At 34.0% G+C, this 20,749-nt stretch overlaps 3 protein-coding genes across 4 annotated transcripts in view; 2 read left to right on the top strand and 1 right to left on the bottom strand.

Annotated features, from left to right (window-relative positions):
* The first annotated feature begins 11 nt into the window (after positions 1 to 11).
* On the top strand, positions 12 to 14,232 carry LOC144837560 (uncharacterized). Its single transcript, XM_078692733.1, has 21 exons — positions 12 to 107; positions 414 to 529; positions 854 to 1,071; positions 1,688 to 1,830; positions 2,412 to 2,555; positions 2,938 to 3,119; positions 3,648 to 3,825; positions 4,169 to 4,294; positions 5,277 to 5,408; positions 5,659 to 5,745; positions 6,183 to 6,362; positions 6,611 to 6,784; positions 6,958 to 7,008; positions 7,115 to 7,203; positions 7,332 to 7,410; positions 7,673 to 7,798; positions 8,180 to 8,364; positions 8,911 to 9,108; positions 9,253 to 9,322; positions 9,543 to 9,643; positions 13,262 to 14,232. The coding sequence occupies exons 2-21, from the start codon at positions 417 to 419 to the stop codon at positions 13,416 to 13,418; spliced, it is 2,733 nt and encodes a 910-aa protein (XP_078548859.1). The 5' UTR covers positions 12 to 107; positions 414 to 416; the 3' UTR covers positions 13,419 to 14,232.
* A 624-nt stretch (positions 14,233 to 14,856) lies between these two features.
* Positions 14,857 to 20,749, top strand: part of LOC144837559 (uncharacterized) — a 33,963-nt gene continuing 28,070 nt past the window's right edge. The window contains exon 1 of the mRNA XM_078692732.1: positions 14,857 to 14,912. Coding sequence (XP_078548858.1) covers positions 14,873 to 14,912 — 40 coding nt within the window. The 5' untranslated portion in view covers positions 14,857 to 14,872. The remainder of the gene's footprint in view (positions 14,913 to 20,749) is intronic.
* Positions 15,411 to 20,328, bottom strand: LOC144837564 (drebrin-like protein). Of its 2 annotated transcripts, none has more exons than XM_078692740.1 (12): positions 20,197 to 20,328; positions 19,813 to 19,868; positions 19,193 to 19,302; positions 18,980 to 19,054; positions 18,627 to 18,845; positions 18,330 to 18,481; positions 17,985 to 18,039; positions 17,744 to 17,806; positions 17,432 to 17,587; positions 16,974 to 17,214; positions 16,444 to 16,617; positions 15,411 to 15,887 (listed from the first exon to the last, which is right to left on the bottom strand). In XM_078692740.1, exons 1-12 carry the CDS (start codon positions 20,277 to 20,279, stop codon positions 15,751 to 15,753), a joined length of 1,521 nt encoding a protein of 506 aa, XP_078548866.1. In that variant the 5' UTR covers positions 20,280 to 20,328; the 3' UTR covers positions 15,411 to 15,750. The 2 variants fall into 2 exon arrangements, with proteins under 2 accessions (XP_078548866.1, XP_078548865.1); XM_078692739.1 differs by having other exon boundaries at positions 16,444 to 16,620.

A 20,749-nucleotide genomic window follows, 5' to 3' on the forward strand; every position in this document is an offset into this window, starting at 1 on the left:
TCATCAATCCGATCCTCTCACCGCCCACGTTGACAACCAGATGCATCTCTGCTGTTTTTAATTATTAATTAGCTTAATTTGTTTGATATGCCCTATCTCTTTCAATTGTAGGTTTTTATTTATTTTGTGTATTTAGTTGCTCAGAGTGACATTAATACTATAGGCTAGCTGGAGCCGATTATAGCCTAGCTTTTTTGAGCGATAAATAAAGCCTAGCCTAGTACTAGCTAGGCCAGGCCCTGCCTAGCCTAGTAGGAGGCCTCCGGGACCCTAGCCTAGTCTAGCCTGCTTGTAGATGGCGGCCTCCTAGAGGCCTAGCATAGTAGCCGAGCTAGGCCTATATAGGCATGGTAGTAGATTTGACTAGGTAGGTCCAGGTGCTGGATTAATTTTTGTATTTGATTACACTGCAGAAAATGGATGTTGAAGTAATTGCTAGAATACGACCAAAATTAAGAGGAGAAGGAGTTGATAATCTTCAACGACAAGATGGATTCACATTTTCTGACACCAACAATTTTAGCCACAGGTAAGCATGTGACTGTGAATGAATCCTACTCCACTCCAAGATTTAAAAAAATAGGACAGCCTAGGCCCTATATTGCGATGTCTAATCAATTGCAATTGGCCAAGAAGTAGTTAAACCAGGGTCGCTCTGCAAAACATAAGTATCACAGCTCTCTGCAAATGCCTACAGTCTTTTTAAAAAAAACAATCATAAGCAACTAACTAAGCCAAAAACAAGGGAGTAAAAATCTTTCCAAACATTGTGGCAAATTTGATAATATTTTAGTTTTTAAACATGACTAAAAAAGTGCTTAATTTATTTGATACCAATTTGTTTACAATTTAGGTTTAACAGTGCTTATGACCCAGAGATCAGTAATCATGCAGTGTTTAGTGGATCTATCAAGCCAATGGTGGAGCTGTTTATGGCTGGTTTTAACTGCGCTGTCATGTGCTTCGGAGAAGGGACATCTGGTAAAACATACACAATATACGGTGAAGACAGACAAGCACCTGGCCTCGTTCAGCTCCTCATTGAGGAGGTGTTTGAGACTTCTCGGATTAGTAAGATAATTAATTTTTTAAAATCATCTTTCAATTCACATCTCATCATCTAATTTACAGCCTGTATTATTGTAATTTAATTTCTATATTTAGGCAAATTGCCAAAGATAACCATAAGCAAATTCATTCACTATCCTTCTTAAAGGTGGCTCTCCTGTTCACAAGACAAACATATACACAAGATGCTCTACATAAACAAAGTCTTATTACAAATGTTTGGGAATGGAGTTGTAAATTGTGATTAGAAAAAAAATATGACAATTTTCATTTGTTAATTATTCTTATCAATTTTTTTGTCTTCATCATCTTCTTCATTATCCTCTTTTTTTATAACCATTGTCATGGCATAATCTCTCATCTGCATCATTCATTATTATAATAATATTATTATTATTATAATTTCAACCATCATCAAAAACAAAATGTTTCTGTAAAAACATAAAACAATTTGTAATAACTAATATACACAATAAGTAATATAAACAGATATTTATTTTCGTATTGTCATATATTACATTTTTGTGGGAAGTTTATATTCTGCAGCATTTTACAATATGCAACAAGTATAACACTGTCAAAAGACATTTTATTTATTTTTTCATTTTCATTTTTTTAGATTATTCTCAAATGCGTTTGAACATTGAGATGTTTGAAGTGGTTGATGAGAATGTGAATGATCTGTTACATCATAGCCAACAATCACACCAATTGAGTGATGTCAGCATTAAGTACACACCAGAATATGGCTATCATGTGTCTGTAAGTAATAAACAATAGAACCGCAGCATCTGTGTAAATACAGATTATATCATATGAGTGACAATAGTGATGTCAAAAAAGACAAAAATAAATAATATTTTGTTTTTTTCTTATGTAAAATGCGCTAATTATAAACACAGTGTTGATTGTAAAATTAGTTTTAAATTTAAATGTAATAATATAAAAGTGGAAATGACTATCAATGTGCGAGTGAGTGCCTGGCCAAGCGGTTTATACAGTGGAACTGTAATTACGTAGCCATAACATCGTCTAGGGTTCGAGGCTCATTTGCTCCATAGTTCTGGTGGTCTTCTCGGATAAGGACTAAAACTGTAGGTCCAGTGTACAGATCTGGTTCATGTGAACCTAGTACATCTTTCGAGACGAGTAGGGGGTTACCCCAGTGTATTAGTACATCACAGCCACTGATCATAACTGGGACCTCTGGGAGACAAGTCATTAACTGAAGAGGTTACCCAGTATAAAAATTATGACAATAGACCTTATGCATTTAATTGTATCTGAATATTTAAAAAAAAACCTTTATTTAAAACATTAAGTTAATTTTCTTAATTTTTTAGGGTCTGAATTCGGTTCCACTTCAGTCATCAAAAGAAGCAGAGAGTGTCTTAAAGAAAGCATCTGAACGACAAACCAGGGCAGAGACAGATTTTGGGCAAACACATCGTAAAGCGACAATCATAACAAAATTAAATATTTCTGGGGTTAGTAAATATTTACGAAATTATTTAAAATGCTGTTACAAAGTTAATGTTACTGATTAAATCATGATTATGATTGCTTTTGCTACATACATTTTTTGGTTAAGATGTATTGTTGCCAAAAAACATGAAAAATGAAGATTAATAATATCAGACTTTGAATAGGCCATTTTGCAGTTTTAAAAAGACAAAAAGAAACAGTTAATTTTAACCAAAAACCATTGTCTGACAGGCAATTTAGGTATTTTTTGCTTTAAATTACATCTTTTTCAGGAAAATCATTTTTTGTTTCAATCCCGGTGAGTCAAAATTTTAGGGGGACAATATATCTTGAAGTTGTCGCAAATTAAAAGCTCCGTATTAATTAGTTTAAATTTCTTCACAGATTGGAGATTGCCAATCATCTTTCACATTTGTAGATTTACCTGCGGCTGACAAGCTATCCCAGGATTCACAGCAGGTAAAGATTAGAGAGGGCGCTAATACCAACAAATCAATCTACGCCCTAGCTAATCTGGTCACGTCACTTGCAGAACAACAAACACCAAACAGGATTATTACCTACAGGTAAAAAATTATATTATTTATATTGTTTATATTTAGTAATTGTTGGAATTTCAGGAAGCATTGCTAAATTGCAAGTACCATCGCAAAGGTGGAACAAAGCTTTTATTAATTTTTATTGATAGTTTGTCCGAGACCAGTTTATGTATACAGTCAAAGCTATTGTAAACAAAGCGAGTCGAATGGTTGAGCGGTTAAGGCAGGGGCGCCGCTTACTTTACCCAGAGAGCCAACATTATCGTCATGGGTTCGAGGCCGACTTGCTCCTAGTTTTGGTGGTGGAACAATTCTTCTCGGATAAGGACTATAAACCGTAGGTCCAGTGTACACAGTTATAACCTGTGTGCACGTTAAAGAACCAAGTTCATCATTCGAGACGAGTCCAGGGTTACGCCGGTGAACTGGTTCACAAAATAGCCCCTGTGTCAGGGGATTACCACCTATCTAATAGGACAGTGGTTAATTTACTATTGGACAATAATTGTTATTGGACAAAATAATGCGTTGTATAATTATGTTTGTTTGTTGCAGTGATTCAATTGTTACCTCATTGATGGAAGACATATTAGGAGGGAATTGTCTGACTAAGGTGATGGTTAATTTAAAATCATGCTCCCAGCCACAAACAACTCTAACAGAAGTACTGAAAATGGCTGCCAAGTTCTCTAGAGTCAGAAACTTCCCAATTATAAACACCAGACAAGCATTGGTGAGATTCATTATCATTTTAGTTTCTTCAGATATTTGTTGCATTTGTGCTTTTGTTATTTTACCAATAATATTACAATTGCTTTTTTTTATTGTTTTTTTCCTTTCCTACTTTATCCCCTTTTCTTGTTTTATTTCAATTTTTATTTTTTTCTCCATCATCGTTTACTACTTTCATTTTCTTCTTCCACTTGTTCAGATACTTCTTTTATTTTGTGTTCGTACTTTCTCTTTTCATTCTCTACACTCTCTACATCTTTCTTTTTTTTTATGTCTTCAATCTTGTTCTGTATCTTCGATTTGTTTTTCATTATGGTTGTATTTACTTCAATTATGCATTGTAGGATTTACTGACACAATACCGTACCAAGATCTTGAATGGAACAACAAAAGGTGTTACTATGGCTACTGCTTCTTCATTGACCAGTGATGAGCTGCTGATGAAGCACAAAAGTCTCACTACTGATAATGTAAATATTTCTTCTTTCTTTGATAAAGTCTAGATCTTAAGCTCTGTCTACACAATCAAATGTTATGTGTGCCCATATATGGACATTGTGATGTCATATCACTACCATATTTAAGCGGTTCTAGGACACCTACCCCCTAGACAGTTACCTCCCGGATGTTTACCAATTTTCAGGGGGTAATTGTTCCTAGGGGGTAATTGTCCCTAGGGGGTAATTGTCCGGGGGATAGTTGTCCAGGGGTTAGTTGTCCTACGGAGGTAGTTGTTCTAAAAGATTATTTGCCCTCGTAGTATTGTCCAGGTCCAGGAGGTAGTTGTCCTACGGGGAGTATTGTGTCAGAGGTAGTTGTCCGCGGGGTAATTACCGCGGGGGGATAATTGTCCGGGGGGTAATTGTTCCTAGGGGGTAATTGTTCCTAGGGGGTAATTGTCCAGGGGGTAGTTGTCCAGGGGGTAGTTGTCCAGGGGGTAGTTGTCCTAAGGGGGTTGTTGTCCTAAGGGGGTAGTTGTCCAGGGGGTATTTGTCCGGGGGGTAGTTGTCCTTAAGGGGTAGTTGTCCTAAGGGGGTAGTTGTCCAGGTGGTGGTTGTCCGGGGGGTAGTTTTCCGGGGGGTAAATGTCCAGGGGGTGAATATCCGGATACGTATTTAAGCATATCACTGCCATATTTGGGTACATCACAGAACACTACATCAAAGAACTCAATCAAGAATCATATGTGTATGTAAACTGTACCATGGAGGAATGATTGGTTATCCAATTCTTAATGCCCATATTTTCCACTAAGCAAATTCATTCAAGCAAATCAAAAGCAATTCCATCTACTTTTTAGCAATAAAAAAACATACATGTATAACCAATCAGAGATCAGGACATTTTCAAATACACCAATGAGAAGATGTTTACTCCCAATTGTTTTCTGATGAATGTTTTTAACTTGTGTTCTCTATAATATTCCAAGTGAAATAATTTTTGTCTTTTCAGCTTGATCTTAAATCAGAAAATGAAAAACTGAAAGTGAAGCTAAAGCAGATAGAGGGCAGGCTGCATGATTTGGCATCGGCTAAATCTGATCTAACAAGTAAACTTATTAACTCTGATGAAGATAGGTTAAAGGTTAGTGTACATTTATTTAAAAAAAAGATATTTTAATGGATTTACTGGCAAGCTCTGTCTACACAATCAAATATGTGGCAAAAAATGTGATGTGCCCATATATGGACATGCTGATGTCATATCACTACCATATTTGGGGATATCACTACCATATTTGGGCAAATCACACTGTTTTTTGTCAAACTTCTTTGATAGTGTAGACAGAGCTTTAAAATGTATTTACTTTTAATTGTATTTTTTTTGTACACAGGCTTCGAAAATGCTGGTTGAGTACAGAGTGGAAAATAGTAGAATGAAAGAAAGAGTTGAACAAGACAAATATGAACTGACAAATAAGGTATTAAATTAGAAATATAAACAAAAATATAATTTGAATATAATGAATGAATATTCAATAGAACCTCTCCTTTGGGACACTCCTATTAAGGGAACACTTTCTTGTGGAATAAATGAATGACAATGATGTATACGACCAACCCTTATTCGGGAACACCCCTATTCAGGGGACACCCCTGTTAAGGTGACACTTTGTTAGGTTCTATTGTAAATATCCTATTGATATGTGAATTGCATTTCGATCAGAAAAGTAGTCTATGGTAACCAAAATGTCATTGATTAGGTATTGATATAAAGTTTGCGGTACGCCACTCATATTATTTCTGATCGTCCTCGGGATATCAAAATTTGATTTCGCCATACAAACCTTCAAACAATATATGATTAGGTATTATAACATACTCCACTAATTTATTAATTTCATATTTATTCCCCAAGGTACTAGCTCTTGAGCATGAGTTGGTCACTATGAAATGGCAGTTTGACAAGTCCAGCAAAGAACAGGATTATTACAGGTCAAAGTTGAATGAGATGGAGATACAGCGTAAGGAACTCGCTGATAGATATGTCGCCCTCAAAGCTGACCATGTTACACTTATGAAAGAACATGACAAGGAGGTAGGCTGATTATATAATAATACTTGCCCTATCTTGCTTACAAAATTTGATTGTCGAATACAGGAAAACACTTGAAAATCTAACACCACTTACGAGAAATCTTTAAATATTTACTGACTTAAGTGAAAAAACTTTTTAAGAGGAAATCTTGCTTTAAAAATTTGATTGGTGAATACAGCCACTGGTTTCAGGACATTTGAACGCTTAGCATTGTGTACACTTAATCATTGGTATCATTGTTTGTACAGGTCGCTCGTAATGAGGAGTTAGGCCTTGAGTTGCTGAATCTTGTGAATGCGCGAGCTACACTACTAAAACAGACAGACAACTTAGTGAAAGCTGACAGCTTGGACGGTAACAGAGGAAGTGATCTTGAAAGGATTCGTGGTATTGTCACTGGATTAAACTCAAACAAACATAGGGTAGGATATATTGATTATTTATTTTAAACTTTTTCATTTTTTTAAACATGATTTCTTCATTATTCATCCAATTATTTGATGTGAAAGCTGTTTTTTTTTATAACAGCATAAAGATTTTTAAAAAGTTTAACATTTGAAAATAGATTCTAATGTATATGATGCTTTCGTTTCAGACAACCCAACTACTTGCCTCTCAAACGGAGAGAATAGAAATGGAAAGAAATGTAAGTAGTTTAACATTTTTTATCATTTTCTGTTTATCTTGGAAAAAAAATGAAGATTCACACCTCATAGTATAAACATTATCTATTTTAATTAATTTCTTTGTAGTTGTTTGGAAATCACAAGCAATTCCGACTAGAAATTGAAAAGCTAAGAAACGAGTATGATATGCAACAAGATCAACTTGAAAACAAAATGTAAATACAAAAATTCTACATTCTGTAATGTTGTCATTGTCACCAAATTATAACTTTATTTTTGTTAAAAGTATTTAAATGTTTCCGTTGTTTGTCTTACATTGTTTCGTCATATTAATCTTATTCAGGATGTCTTTAGCAAAAGAGATACAATCATCAAGAAAGCATTCTCGTGAGTTGCAACGGAGACTTTCAGAAAAAACAACGGTACGCATAAAAAACATTTAATTTTCAATCATTACTGAAATTATCTTATATGAACTTTATTATGAAGCAGTGGTTGGTGTACCATACTTAAAATGCAATATAGGTGAATTATTTAACTGTGAGGCTATGTCAAAAATGTGATGTGCCCAAATATGGTAGTGATATGACATCATCATGTCCATATATGAGCACATAACATTTTTTGTCACATAAAGTTTGATAGTGTAGACAGAGCTTAAATGTGTTACATTTCATTTGTTAGGAGTTACTGGTTTCAGGCAACAAATGCAAGGAGCTGGAGATGGCAACAAGTAAGTTACAGCTGCAAGTGAGAGAGTTAAATGGTGAATACAGAACACGTCTTCTTAAATATGTTGAGGATATAGCTGTAAGTGAAACATATTTTGTTTGTTCTATGTTCTATTTTATAGTTTTTCTAAAGTTCTGTCTACATTATTAAACTAGTTTGACAAAAAAGTGTGATGAGCCCAAATATGGTAGTGATATGCCCAAATGTGGTAGTGATATGACATCATCATGTCCATATATGGGCACATCACATTTTTGTCGCATAACGTTTGATAGTGTAGACAGAGCATTAAATGGGGCAGTAAGTATTGGGATGGTACTCGTGGATGGAGAATCAAACATGGGGTTTTCTAATGTTCTTGTATCCTTTGGATATATAGTGCATCTTACAGTAAGTATATGTTATATTTCATTATTATAATTATAATATATCTCTTTATTTTGTCTCGTATCTCTCAAGGACTTTGTGGACAGTGATTCAAAGTCTTCAGTTAGAAATCTTCAAAACTATGTGCATACTATGTCCAAGGATCTGAAAGATGCGTTTAAGAAACGCGAGGAACAGTTGAGTAACGCAGCACGTACGTACCGGAACCAATCGCTAAGAATTGCTAAGAAACATGAGGAACTTCTTGTTGCCTACAGGTATAGTGTATACCATTTATTTGTTGGTTTCAGTCAGTGGCGTAACAGCCATGAGCTTTCACTGGTTAAACCCAGAGGCCCCAGAGCTAATGGGGCCCAGAGCATGAGCAGCCCAATTACTCAGTGTTGGAGGGCCCCTTATGAGTGCTAAACCAGGGGCCTTTTTCCCTTGCATTACGCCACTGGTTTCAGCTGGAACAATGAAGCAACATTGTCTTCTTTAAATCAAGACCAGTTTTTATTGCACTCTTGTTTTCTCACTTCTCCTTTACTTTAAATTGTATATACTGTATGTTTTTCCACATTTTGACTCTGATGCAGTAGCGTAACACACAGGGCAAAGGCCCCTGGTTTAGCACTCCTAAGGTGCCATCCAACGCTGGGTAGTTGCATTGGACTACTCATCCTCTGGGGCCCCTTGAGCTGTAGGGCCCCTAGGTTTAGCCAGTGAGCTTCATAGCCGTTACATAGCTGCAAGGGAATCAAAGCACCAATTTCCATCAAGATAGTGTTGTATAGTAAATACTGTTGACTTCCTATTCTTAGATGGCTAAAAGAGCAGATTCAAGGTCTGGAGATGCCAGTAGATGAGCAAATCGATGCAGGACCAGATGAACTGGATCTGAGTCTCTCGGAAAAAGATGTAGATTCTGCCAATCGACAGGAGGTCACCAGACTTCAGAAACTTGTGAATGAACAGAAGATTAAATTAGAACTGTTTCAAAAAGGACACATGACTGAAGGGTATGTATATTAATATTAGTTACTTTAATGTAATTTATGACCAAGTTTATTAAGCACGAACAATTTTCAGTATTTAAAAGACACAACAATAACATTTATGGTTGAACTCTAAGCATGAAAGCATTATGTAATATTGTGTTTAAGGTTGTCTGGTGAAAAAACAAGTTGGGACCATCTTAGAAAACAGCTCAGAGAATTTACATTGAATACACAGGTAAAAACATGGTTTTAAGATGCTTGACAAATTGATATGCAAAAAAAAATACAGCCCATAGAGATTACAAATAGCTAGAGTTCACTGATACTGTTAAGTTATGGGACAAAAAAATGTGTGCCCATATGGACATGATGATGTCATATCATTACCAAATTTGGGCACATCACACTTTTTTTGTCTAGTTTGATAGTGTGGACAGAACTTTAATTCTTTGCAGGAGGAGCTTGAACTTGAAAGAGCAACACTGCTATCCCAGAATGCAATGTTAGAAGAGCAACTAGCAGAATGCCAGGATTACATTAATACAGAGGTTGCAAGGTTAGCAAATTCAATATTGTTAAACACTAGTAAAGGATCTTTCACAACGGTTTCAGTCCGGCGCCGGCAAATCAAATAGAACGTCAACGTTTTCATGATATGCACCAATCAATATGCGTGTAGCCATGTGAAAACGAAATATTGACATTTGATTTGCTGGTTGTGGACCGGATACATGCCGGAACAGGTGTGAAAAACCCTTAAAGGTAGGTTTGCACCATGGTGTACCGCAAATCTACCTTTACTAGTGGCTATTCTGATTATTTTTAAACTGGCACCAATGTACCTAAAGACTTGGTTAGAATAGCTAGTTATTATTATTAGGTGATCATTTAGAATAAAATGATCACCTATTGTTATTGTATAAAATCTTTATTATTATTAGGTGATCATTTAGAATAAAATGATCACCTATTGTTATTGTATAAAATCTTTATTATTATTATTTTTTTTCTTTTTATTGTTTCTGTACACTATTTTGTGTAACAATTATCTCAAAAAGTTTAATGTCAATGATTACAAAAATTTCAGAATATCTTTCAAATAATATAACTTAATCCTAATAAGCTTTCCAGCGTGATCACTCATCCGTGACAACATTTATACGCCATTTTGCGAAATCACATTATCAATCATATCTCCATAATTCATTATCACATATTAATGAAATTCACTACACGTAAACTTCAGATCAAGGGTAAAAATATTAGCAAATAAAAATGCACGCGCACGTAGGTTCATGCGCGTGATATCGCGCGTTAAAAATTTAAAACGCTCAAAATTAAGTTTTGATCAATTTAGAGCATGAATTAGGCCATTTGCGTGTTTCAAAAAATTACTGCGCAAAAATGCGTTTTTGCGCGCGCGATACTTAAAAAGCGTAAAAAACATGAATTTTTTTTACAAATCTCATTCTACTCACCATCCTTAGTACATTCACCAAATTTGAGTCAGTTCCGACTTAAAATAACGCTATACGAGCACGTTAAAAATGACAAAATGCGCACATTAATTTTACAAAAGTTCTGAAAATGGTGAAAAATAGGTCTTTTTTAAAATGAAAATAATTCTTCAGAATGCAAGATGACCCCCGATTTTTTTAACTTATTCTGGAAGCCATTGAGTTGTAGATATGAATTCATGTACACATTTTACGTACAAAATGTTTTGACGTCATCAAATGGCCACTTGAATTTAAAAATTAGGATTTGTTATCTTTTTGTGTAGATTATCACATTCAACAGAGCGCATCTTGGTTATGTGTGCTCGAATTTCGCACAACTTTCAGTATGTGCTTGCTTAATTAATTATGTTTATCATGAGTTGACACTATCTTCATTTTAATGACGTCATCACGCGTAAAAACTTGAATAACGTAGGCCGTGTAATTTCACCTTCGCAGTAAATTTGAATATCTTACAGCTCTTCAGAATTGAAGGTTACCTTGATGATTATAATTTATTATGAAAGCTGATGAAATGTAGATATTAATTCATATAAAAATTAAGCCTATCGGATGTTGTGACGTTAACATATGGCCAGTTGAAGTGAAAAAGTAGTTTTTTCATATTTTTCGTCAAAGTTATACACAATTCAAAGAGCGCGCACAGCGCTTCTACGTGCCAAATTTGTTTCCAAATCTTATATTTTTTTGCTCAATTAATTATCTTTCGAAATTGTCATCTTAAAGTTTAGTTTGATAACGTCATCATGCCAAAAAATTAGAACATGTGTGTCCCGTAATTTCACCTATGCTACACTGTATATAGATATACAGTATATACTGTACATATTGTATATGGCGTATAGGCACAACTCAGCACTATAAGCATATAATAGGATGGCATACATCAACATTTTCCGATCGTATGTTAACGTACGTGCATGTTTAAAAAAAATTAATTTCAGTAAAATGATAAAAATGATCACCTATAATTCGTCAAAGTGACGAATTAAATTCTAGTTTTTTTTTTTATTATTTTTTTTCTTTTTATTGTTTCTGTACACTATTTTGTGTAACAATTATCTCAAAAAGTTTAATGTCAATGATTACAAAAATTTCAGAATATCTTTCAAATAATACAACTTAATCCTAATAAGCTTTCCAGCGTGATCACTCATCCGTGATGACATTTATACGCCATTTTGCGAAATCACATTATCAATCATATCTCCATAATTCATTATCACATATTAATGAAATTCACTACACGTAAACTTCAGATCAAGGGTAAAAATATTAGCAAATAAAAACGCACGCGCACGTAGGTTCATGCGCGTGATATCGCGCGTTAAAAATTTAAAACGCTCAAAATTAAGTTTTGATCAATTTAGAGCATGAATTAGGCCATTTGCGTGTTTCAAAAAATTACTGCGCAAAAATGCGTTTTTGCGCGCGCGATACTTAAAAAGCGTAAAAAATATGAATTTTTTTTACAAATCTCATTCTACTCACCATCCTTAGTACATTCACCAAATTTGAGTCAGTTCCGACTTAAAATAACGCTATACGAGCACGTTAAAAATGACAAAATGCGCACATTTATTTTACAAAAGTTCTGAAAATTGTGAAAAATAGGTCTTTTTTAAAATGAAAATAATTCTTCAGAATGCAAGATGACCCCCGATTTTTTTAACTTATTCTGGAAGCCATTGAGTTGTAGATATGAATTCATGTACACATTTTACGTACAAAATGTTTTGACGTCATCAAATGGCCACTTGAATTTAAAAATTAGGATTTGTTATCTTTTTGTGTAGATTATCACATTCAATAGAGCGCATCTTGGTTATGTGTGCTCGAATTTCGCACAACTTTCAGTATGTGCTTGCTTAATTAATTATCTTTATCATGAGTTGACACTATCTTCATTTTAATGACGTCATCACGCGTAAAAACTTGAATAACGTAGGCCGTGTAATTTCACCTTCACAGTAAATTTGAATATCTTACAGCTCTTCAGAATTGAAGGTTACCTTGATGATTATAATTTATTATGAAAGCTGATGAAATGTAGATATTAATTCATATAAAAATTAAGCCTATCGGATGTTGTGATGTTATCATATGGCCAGTTGAAGTTAAAACGTAGTTTTTAGATTTCTTTAGTCGAAGTTATACAAATTTCAATGAGCGCGCATTGCGCTTCTACGTATCAAATTCTCTTCCAATCCTTATATTTATTTGCTCAATTCATTATCTTTCGAAATTGTCATCTTCGAGTTTATTTTGATAATTCCATCATACCAACAAATTTGAACATGATGTGGGTCCCATAATTTTACCTATGCTACACTGTATATATACAGTATATACTGTATATATTTTATATGGCATATAGGCACAACTCAGCACTATAAGCATATAATAGGATGGCATACATCAACATTTTCCGATCGTATGTTAACATACGTGCATGTTTAAAAAAAAGTTAATTTCAGTAAAATGATAAAAATGATCACCTATAATTCGTCAAAGTGACGAATTAAATTCTAGTTAATCATTAATTTGATATATTTCATAAACTTGAGCAAAATCAATACTGTACTATGGAGAATTATTTTTTTCCAAAATAAAAGATGAATGAATGATTTCATTTCTTGAATTTCTATTTTTAGGTATAAACAGGAGATAAAGTATTTGAGGAAGCATGGCCCTGCAGAGCCTGTTGGACGACATAGTCCAGATATGTTTATAGATGACTATAGACCTAGAAGAGATTATGGCAAGAGAAGTAACATTCCATTCCGGTCTCACACTTTACCCAAGATATAGAGGAATATAAGAACCTTGAAACTTGTGCAATTAAAGGCAATTTTATGAGATAAATATTTTATGTACAAATTAAGTGAAATATGAATAATTTCTAGATTTTATTAAGCCCAAATATAGTTATCCATGATTGTGAATAATACTATGGAATATGTAAGTATATCAAGAACGAGTTTTCAATTTTCAGTTGCATCAATTATTTGGTGGCATTAATTTTGGCCGCTCTACTAAGCTCTGTCTACACCATCAAACTTTATGTGACCAAAAAATGTGATGTGCCCATATATGGATATGATGATTTCCATATTTGGGCACAAACTAGTTTTATAGTGTAGACAGAGCTTTAGACAAACATATCTGAAGTCCTAAAGATGATCATGAGTTAGTCTGTCTAACACTTTTATTCAATAAAGACAATAGCGAGGAAATTATGAATTAAACGAAAACTAAAATGATCAGACACTGCTGATACCACTCCCTGAACTTTCCGGAACACAAATATTTTAATGTAAATATTATCACTATTTATGACGATGTATTGTAATTTATTTACATTACAGTACTGAAATGAACATCAGGTAGTTTATTAATAATAATATTTGGACTATATAATTTATATATTTATCATATTATATAAAGGCAAAATATTGTTCATATATATAAGCCTACTCAATATTTTATATCTGAAAGTACAGTGCTTGTATTTTAATATTATTGTAAATGTAAAAGATTGTCTATGTGTTAGTTGGATTGAATACTGTACATGAAGATATCTGCAAGTGCAATAGGTTTGATACAGTAATCCAAAAAGTTATAAATGAATTTTCCATTGTTGTACAATAAATTAATGTACTGTAATAGAAAAGTATCATGTTCAACATTTTCTTCTCCTGATCTTTTTTTGTGAAGCTAGGTGGTCACTTCTAGGGCCACTTGCACACACACGTGGTGTCAGTCAGCAGACGACAGCAGTGAGAGCGGTAAGTTTGAAATAGGCCTCTGAGGCGAGTTTGTAAATAAAATTAGCTCCTAGCCTAAATAGGTTGAAAAACATTTGTTTAATTCGTCTTAATTATGGTGATAAACAGTCATTTTTAAAGTCCAGGAAAACTCAAATAGGCCTAGCCTAGTGGGTAACTGCAGCCTGGCCCTACAACTACAGACAGTAGGCCTACTAGTCACCCGGCTAGCCAGTAGGTCTACTCTAGACTAGCCCTACTACTTACTAGTAGTAGCCTAATGATGAAAGGAATATTTTTGGCAAGACAACACTGTAGAACTGGTGTAGACCATAAATAATAGTGGATAGGTTCACCTTGCATGCAGAAATTGACATTATTTATGTCCAATTCTGGAACAAGGAGTGAAGTATATATTAGGACAAGCAAGAACAACTCTCATTCAATAATTAGAGAATTTATTGAATCACGACGACAGATGTACTGGAAGTACCATTCATGGTTATTACTATTAGTCTTAAGTTATTCTGTATTGAAGGTAAGTAACCCACGCTTGTTGCTTGCGACATCTTTATTATGTTACTAGTGTTTTGTGGAAACGCGATAACAATTATGAACAACTTTATCCATTAGTTTATCCGCACCTGGATTTCTTATTTATACCCGCAAAAAAGGGATCTAAACTAATACAAAATGTCGGTACTATAAATTAATTACAAACTACTTTTCATGTTTTTAAACTTTTAATTTACTTGGTCCATAAAAAATATCTTTATAATTAATGCTAACATTATAGAAATATCTGCTGCTTATTAATTGTTTCTTCATTTTTAGCATACACTTTATATATACTTGTAAAATGTTAATGTATATTAAATAAGATGCCTAAATCTATACAAAACGTTAATAAAATAGTAAGAAAGGCATAGAAAGATCAATTGGAAGGCTGTTTACATTAAGTTCTAGCAAGTAATATTCTAATAATTACAAAGAAACCAAAATGATGGTGTGTATCTCCATTTCTAAAATATATTAGTATAGTATTAGGTTACTGTAGATGGAATTTATTTTAGCCTGAAACAATTTAAAATGTCCAATCACAACAGAATAAAGTTCTCCCTCACAATGTAAATATAGTACTGTTCAAAATCCCTTTACCATAAACTGTGTGATTATAGTCCAGTCCAGTTTGTAAAAGAACATAACCTAATGGTAAAAGAATCTTCATCAGTAGGCCTATCTTGTCAACTGAAATTAATTTTCACAAATTATCATATAATCAATTGTATTGTTTTTTACCATTATTAAAATGTCTTTATTCAATTAATATTTTTTCCTAAATTGTAATTCATTTGTTAATAAAAATAAATGTTTGTTTAAATTTCTTCGACATAATTAGCAGGAAACATTCCATATCGTCCATCTGGTCCTGTTCCCATCCACCAACCATCATCTATCTTGTCAATATTCTCAATTATATCATCAACATCAAAGGTTATCTCAGAATCATCGCCTATTAAAAGAGATACAAAGGTAAATGCTGGCGGCAGTGTTCAAATTTAATCTATATTGCTTGTTCCATATTAATTTTTAAATACCTTTGTGTGTCAGATATTCTTGCTCATTTTAATTAGCCAAATAAGGCTGTTATTACCCTTGATGTCATGTTGCTTTATTATTATTTATAACATGGGTTCAAGGATGTAGCCAATCAGATGAGCTGAAATGAGTCCTGTGTGTGCTCTTTATTTTGTCACTATTGCACTGGAGTGCAAAAAGGCATAACACTGCGTGTAAATCGTATGGCAGATTACCGATTGCGCTAGGAGCTGCATGATTTACGAGTATCTGCACCCCATTTGTGCGTTATTTATATAACAAATATATTAAAATATTTTCAGATCCATGGAGTTACAGTATGCTTTCACATTATAATCCACTAATCTCTTTCTGGTTCAGATCTATGGAGTCATGTACGATACAAAAACATAACTGTTAGTCTAAACAGGTCCTAAACAGATCCACTGATAAAGCATTCAATTATTCACATTCAAGTTTAAATATCTTACCAGCCTGATAATCGTAAACGACTTTAGCCCTGATGTTTACTCCAGAGCTCTGTGGTTCATACTCATCCTGTGTGTCTAACTGTGAGTATTCAGACTCTGGAACTGTCTCGTCTATGTTACCATATGTTGCGTCTGGTTCATAATTGTCTTCTGGTACTTGTTGATTTGCAGGTGCTTCTGTAAGAGCAAATTCTTAATTAGTTATTTACTCAATTTATTAATATTGACATAAAAAATATAATTAAAGTCATTGCCAATCATTCATCATTAAATCAGAAATATGCTAATAATATGAACCCGTCAATAGGAAACCAAAAAAAGATTTGAACGTTACGCAAAATTCTGATTAGAGAGTAAAAATCTCTGAACAAATCTATTGCCATACTGTGCAATATGAAAAAATATAATAAAATTTAAAGTACATTAAATTTAAGTTTATATTTATATATATATAATTTTGTTTTTATTCTTATTCAACAACTACATGATAATAACAATCATATTTTGTAGTTAGCTACTGTAGGTCTTACCTTCCCAATCATCATCATCTTGGGTTGGTTCCTCATCTGATTCCTGTCGATAGGGAGTGTTAGGTAATGGCATTGCGGCTTTAGCATCTTCTCTTGGAGGAGGTAAGGCAGGAGGCTCATCAACTGGCTCAGCCTCATATATCGGTTCAGGCTTATAGCTTGGCTCACTCTCATAAGTCGGCTCAGGCTCCTGTACTGGGTCAGGCTCATAGCTTGGCTCAGGCTCCTGTACTGGCTCAGGCTAATACAATACAAATATTGTTTATGTTTTCATGGATTTTTCATTCATTCAAAATAATTACTTAGTGAAGAACTATTTTCTTTAGATGTTTGTTTAAATTCAGGCTGTATTTGTAGTGATTATAGTGCTATGTTCCTATACTAGCATTTATAATTAGTTAAAGGAAATGATGCATTGAAATATACATAATTTGTTTGCAATAATATTTGTGAAATACCTCTGGCTCTGCTTCCACCACTTCTCCCTGGACAAAGTCGTTCTTTGGTAGACGGATAGGTTCTTTGGCTGGTGGCCTTGGTGGAGGGGCACTTGCTTTCTTCTCAAAGAAGGCTTTTGGGTTATTTGTACGTGCTGCGACCATTTCAGCTGCTTCCTAAGAAATAAAAACAGCAAATACTAAACTGTGATGATGCATCAAGCCTGCCTGACAATGTGTGCATGTTACTAGATATTAAAACTGTTGCCAGAATGAAACAGTAATTTCCAGAATTTCTTCATCTAAATTGAATCTTTGAATACCATACAATACCTTTTTTCTACTTGCCACTGGAGGTGGTTTTGAAGGACTGGTATTTGTTGCTTGTTTCGCCTCCTAATTGGAAATAAAAGTTCATTCAATTTATCACTTTGGAAATGGGATGTTGTAACTGGTAGTGCTCCATGGGGCCAATCACCTGCAAAGTGACCAATAGGTGCAATATACATCTATTTGAAATGTTTTTAGTTTTCATTGGGACTGTTTATGTCTACCAAATTCTTTTTTATCTTACCCATCTTTTCTGTTCGTCATCTCTACTTTTTTCTAATGCTGCTTTTTCTTTGGATCTGATGATTTAAAGGGTAAAATTTGAGAATTAGACAAATATACATAGTTTGAGATGTGTGTATATTTTAGCCAAGTACTTTGTTTTTTTATCATTCAAAATAAAGAGACTTAAGCTCTGTCTACTCTATCAGACTTTGTGACAAAATAATGTGATGTGCCCATATATGGACATGATGATGTCATATCACTACCATATTTAAGCATATCACTACCATATTAGGGCACATCACACTTTTTTAGTCAAACTAGTTTGATAGTGTAGACAGAGCTTAATAGAAGGAAACCATACTTGGCTTCATCAATGATTCGTGATTTCTCACGTGATTGGTTTTCCCTCCGTTTTGCTTCCTCAATTTCTCTTGATTTTCGTTCTTGTTCAATACTTTGTTTTTCTTTAATTTTACTCTGTTTCTCTTGTGCAACTCGTAGTCGTTCTTCCTCCTGTAAGATACAATGAAATCACAAGCAATTAGTATAGTAGCTTTACACAGTCATTATTTTAAAAATAGTTACTTCAACCTCGATCAATTCAGTAACTTTATCTTTCCTAAATAATTCAAAATTATCTAATGAATAAAAGAAATACCTCAGTTTTTTGCCAAAATTCATCACTCCTATTTTGACGAATTTCAATATCAGCTCTAGTCTTCTTATACACTGCCCCCACTGGACCGATTGCTGGTTGTGGTTTGGAGGTCTCTTTGTGGAAACTGTAATTTGCACCTGAAGCTTTGGCTACTTTCTGTACCAGTTCGTCAATCTCTACATCGTCTTCTGTTCTTGCATTTATTGTTACATGAGCACCCTAAAAACAACAATCTGTGTGTTATTTGCATTAAACTGAAAATAGCTAAAATGGAGAGATTTTATACAACCAACAATAAAAGAAGTTCCACCGAATTAATGACCAATTTAAGTATTTCAACACTCCAAACTTACCCTAAATAATTTAGCAACATCACTGACATGTCTTGCGCACGTTCCTTTCTGCGTGGTTGGTGCGCCCTCACCTTGCTTAGATATAAAAAAAAGTGCAATTATAGAAATAGAATGCATTTGCATGTAATTTTTCTCAGTAGAGAAGAAAAGTCTGGTATTGTATAAGCCATGATTTAAATAAATAAAAACTAAATGAAGTAAATTAATCTTTACCCAATTGATGAGAACATATTTTTGTAGCGATGTATTTGGATCTTTAATGCTGACAAATGCATACATTATCTTACTCCCACTCAATTCATCTACCATCTCATCCAAGTCATCTTAACAAGAAAAACAATGTTAGTATTTGAAGATGGTGAGAAAGGAAAAAGTTGAAAGGGGGATGATAAGAAGACAGGATACAAGGACGAGGGTAGTACGATGATATGAAGTCTTCATAGAATAAATCCCCCAAAAATATATATATTGAGTCATTCTCAATACATTATTATATATATATATTTTTTTAAATTTTTTTTTTTAACCATATTTAATGAGGGTGATCCATCCAGCAATTGCTGATCATTAGGGACCCTCAGAGGTTCACAATACAAACATATACACAAGATGCTCTACATAAACAAAGTCTTTGGGAGTGGAGTTGTAATTTGGTCCTTAGAAAAAATCCTGACAGGACTTGAACCCAGGACCCTTGGAGTGGCAGCCAAGCATTATAACCACCAAGCCACAACTCCACTCAATATTATTGTATAGACCATTTTTGTGATTTTCCTTGTAACCAGCAAGAACCGCATTTATTATACCTACCAAGTAGTCTTGGGTAAACTTACCTCCTGTTTCTACAACTTTTAACTCAAATGACTTCCCTTCGTAGCCGAAAACAGCCCTAAAAAATGTTTGTTAAATTATAGGAAATTAATATAATAGGATGATAGATCATTGATAGAAACAAGTTTACTGATTGCTTGGTTTCAGCTATGCACCATCAAATAGGTTTTGATTTTTAGGCTAGGCCCAACTTACAGCGCTGATTATCTTTACTTCCGCCTAATCAAGGCACCCGATAAGGCGATATATCGTCCTGGTCAGGACAGGGGTGTGGTTATGCACAAGAAGAGGCCTAGCAAAGTATGCATTTATATGCAGATCTAGATTTTAATTATTAAGCTTACGTATGCATATAAATTATTTAATACTAGGCAAAGTGCACATACCATAATGTGTCACTTTCGGTGTCTAAAACCTTTTTCCAGGCATCTACAAGTGCATCCCTGTGTTTTAGGAAGCTGACCGCCATGGTTGATTGTTGTTGATAATTTCATTACTTCCGCGTTTTGACAAACGTAACACTCATGACGGTAGGACGTCACTTACGTCTGGAAGGTCAACTTATTTTATTTTATTTTATTTTATGTCTTTAGGCAATGTGGCCAAGGATTACCAATAGTGAATTAATCACTGTCCTATCAGATAGGTGGTAATCCCCCTGATACAGGGGCTATTGTGTGAACCAGTTCACCGGGGTAACCCCCTACTCTTTTTCGAATAATGAACTGGGTTCTTTAAAGTACACACAGGTTATAACTGTGTACACTGGACCTACGGTTTATAGTCCTTATCCGAGAAGACTTGTTCCACCACCAGAACTAGGAACTTACTTACTAAAAAGTTAAAGTAATGGCAAGGAAAATTCACAAAATATGTTTAATAGCTTATTAAGTAATAATTTGTTGAATTCTAATATATTTTTGTTTTTTGAGAACATTT

This window comes from Antedon bifida, chromosome 3, assembly GCF_963402885.1.
Source record: "Antedon bifida chromosome 3, ecAntBifi1.1, whole genome shotgun sequence".
Taxonomy (NCBI): domain Eukaryota; kingdom Metazoa; phylum Echinodermata; class Crinoidea; order Comatulida; family Antedonidae; genus Antedon; species Antedon bifida.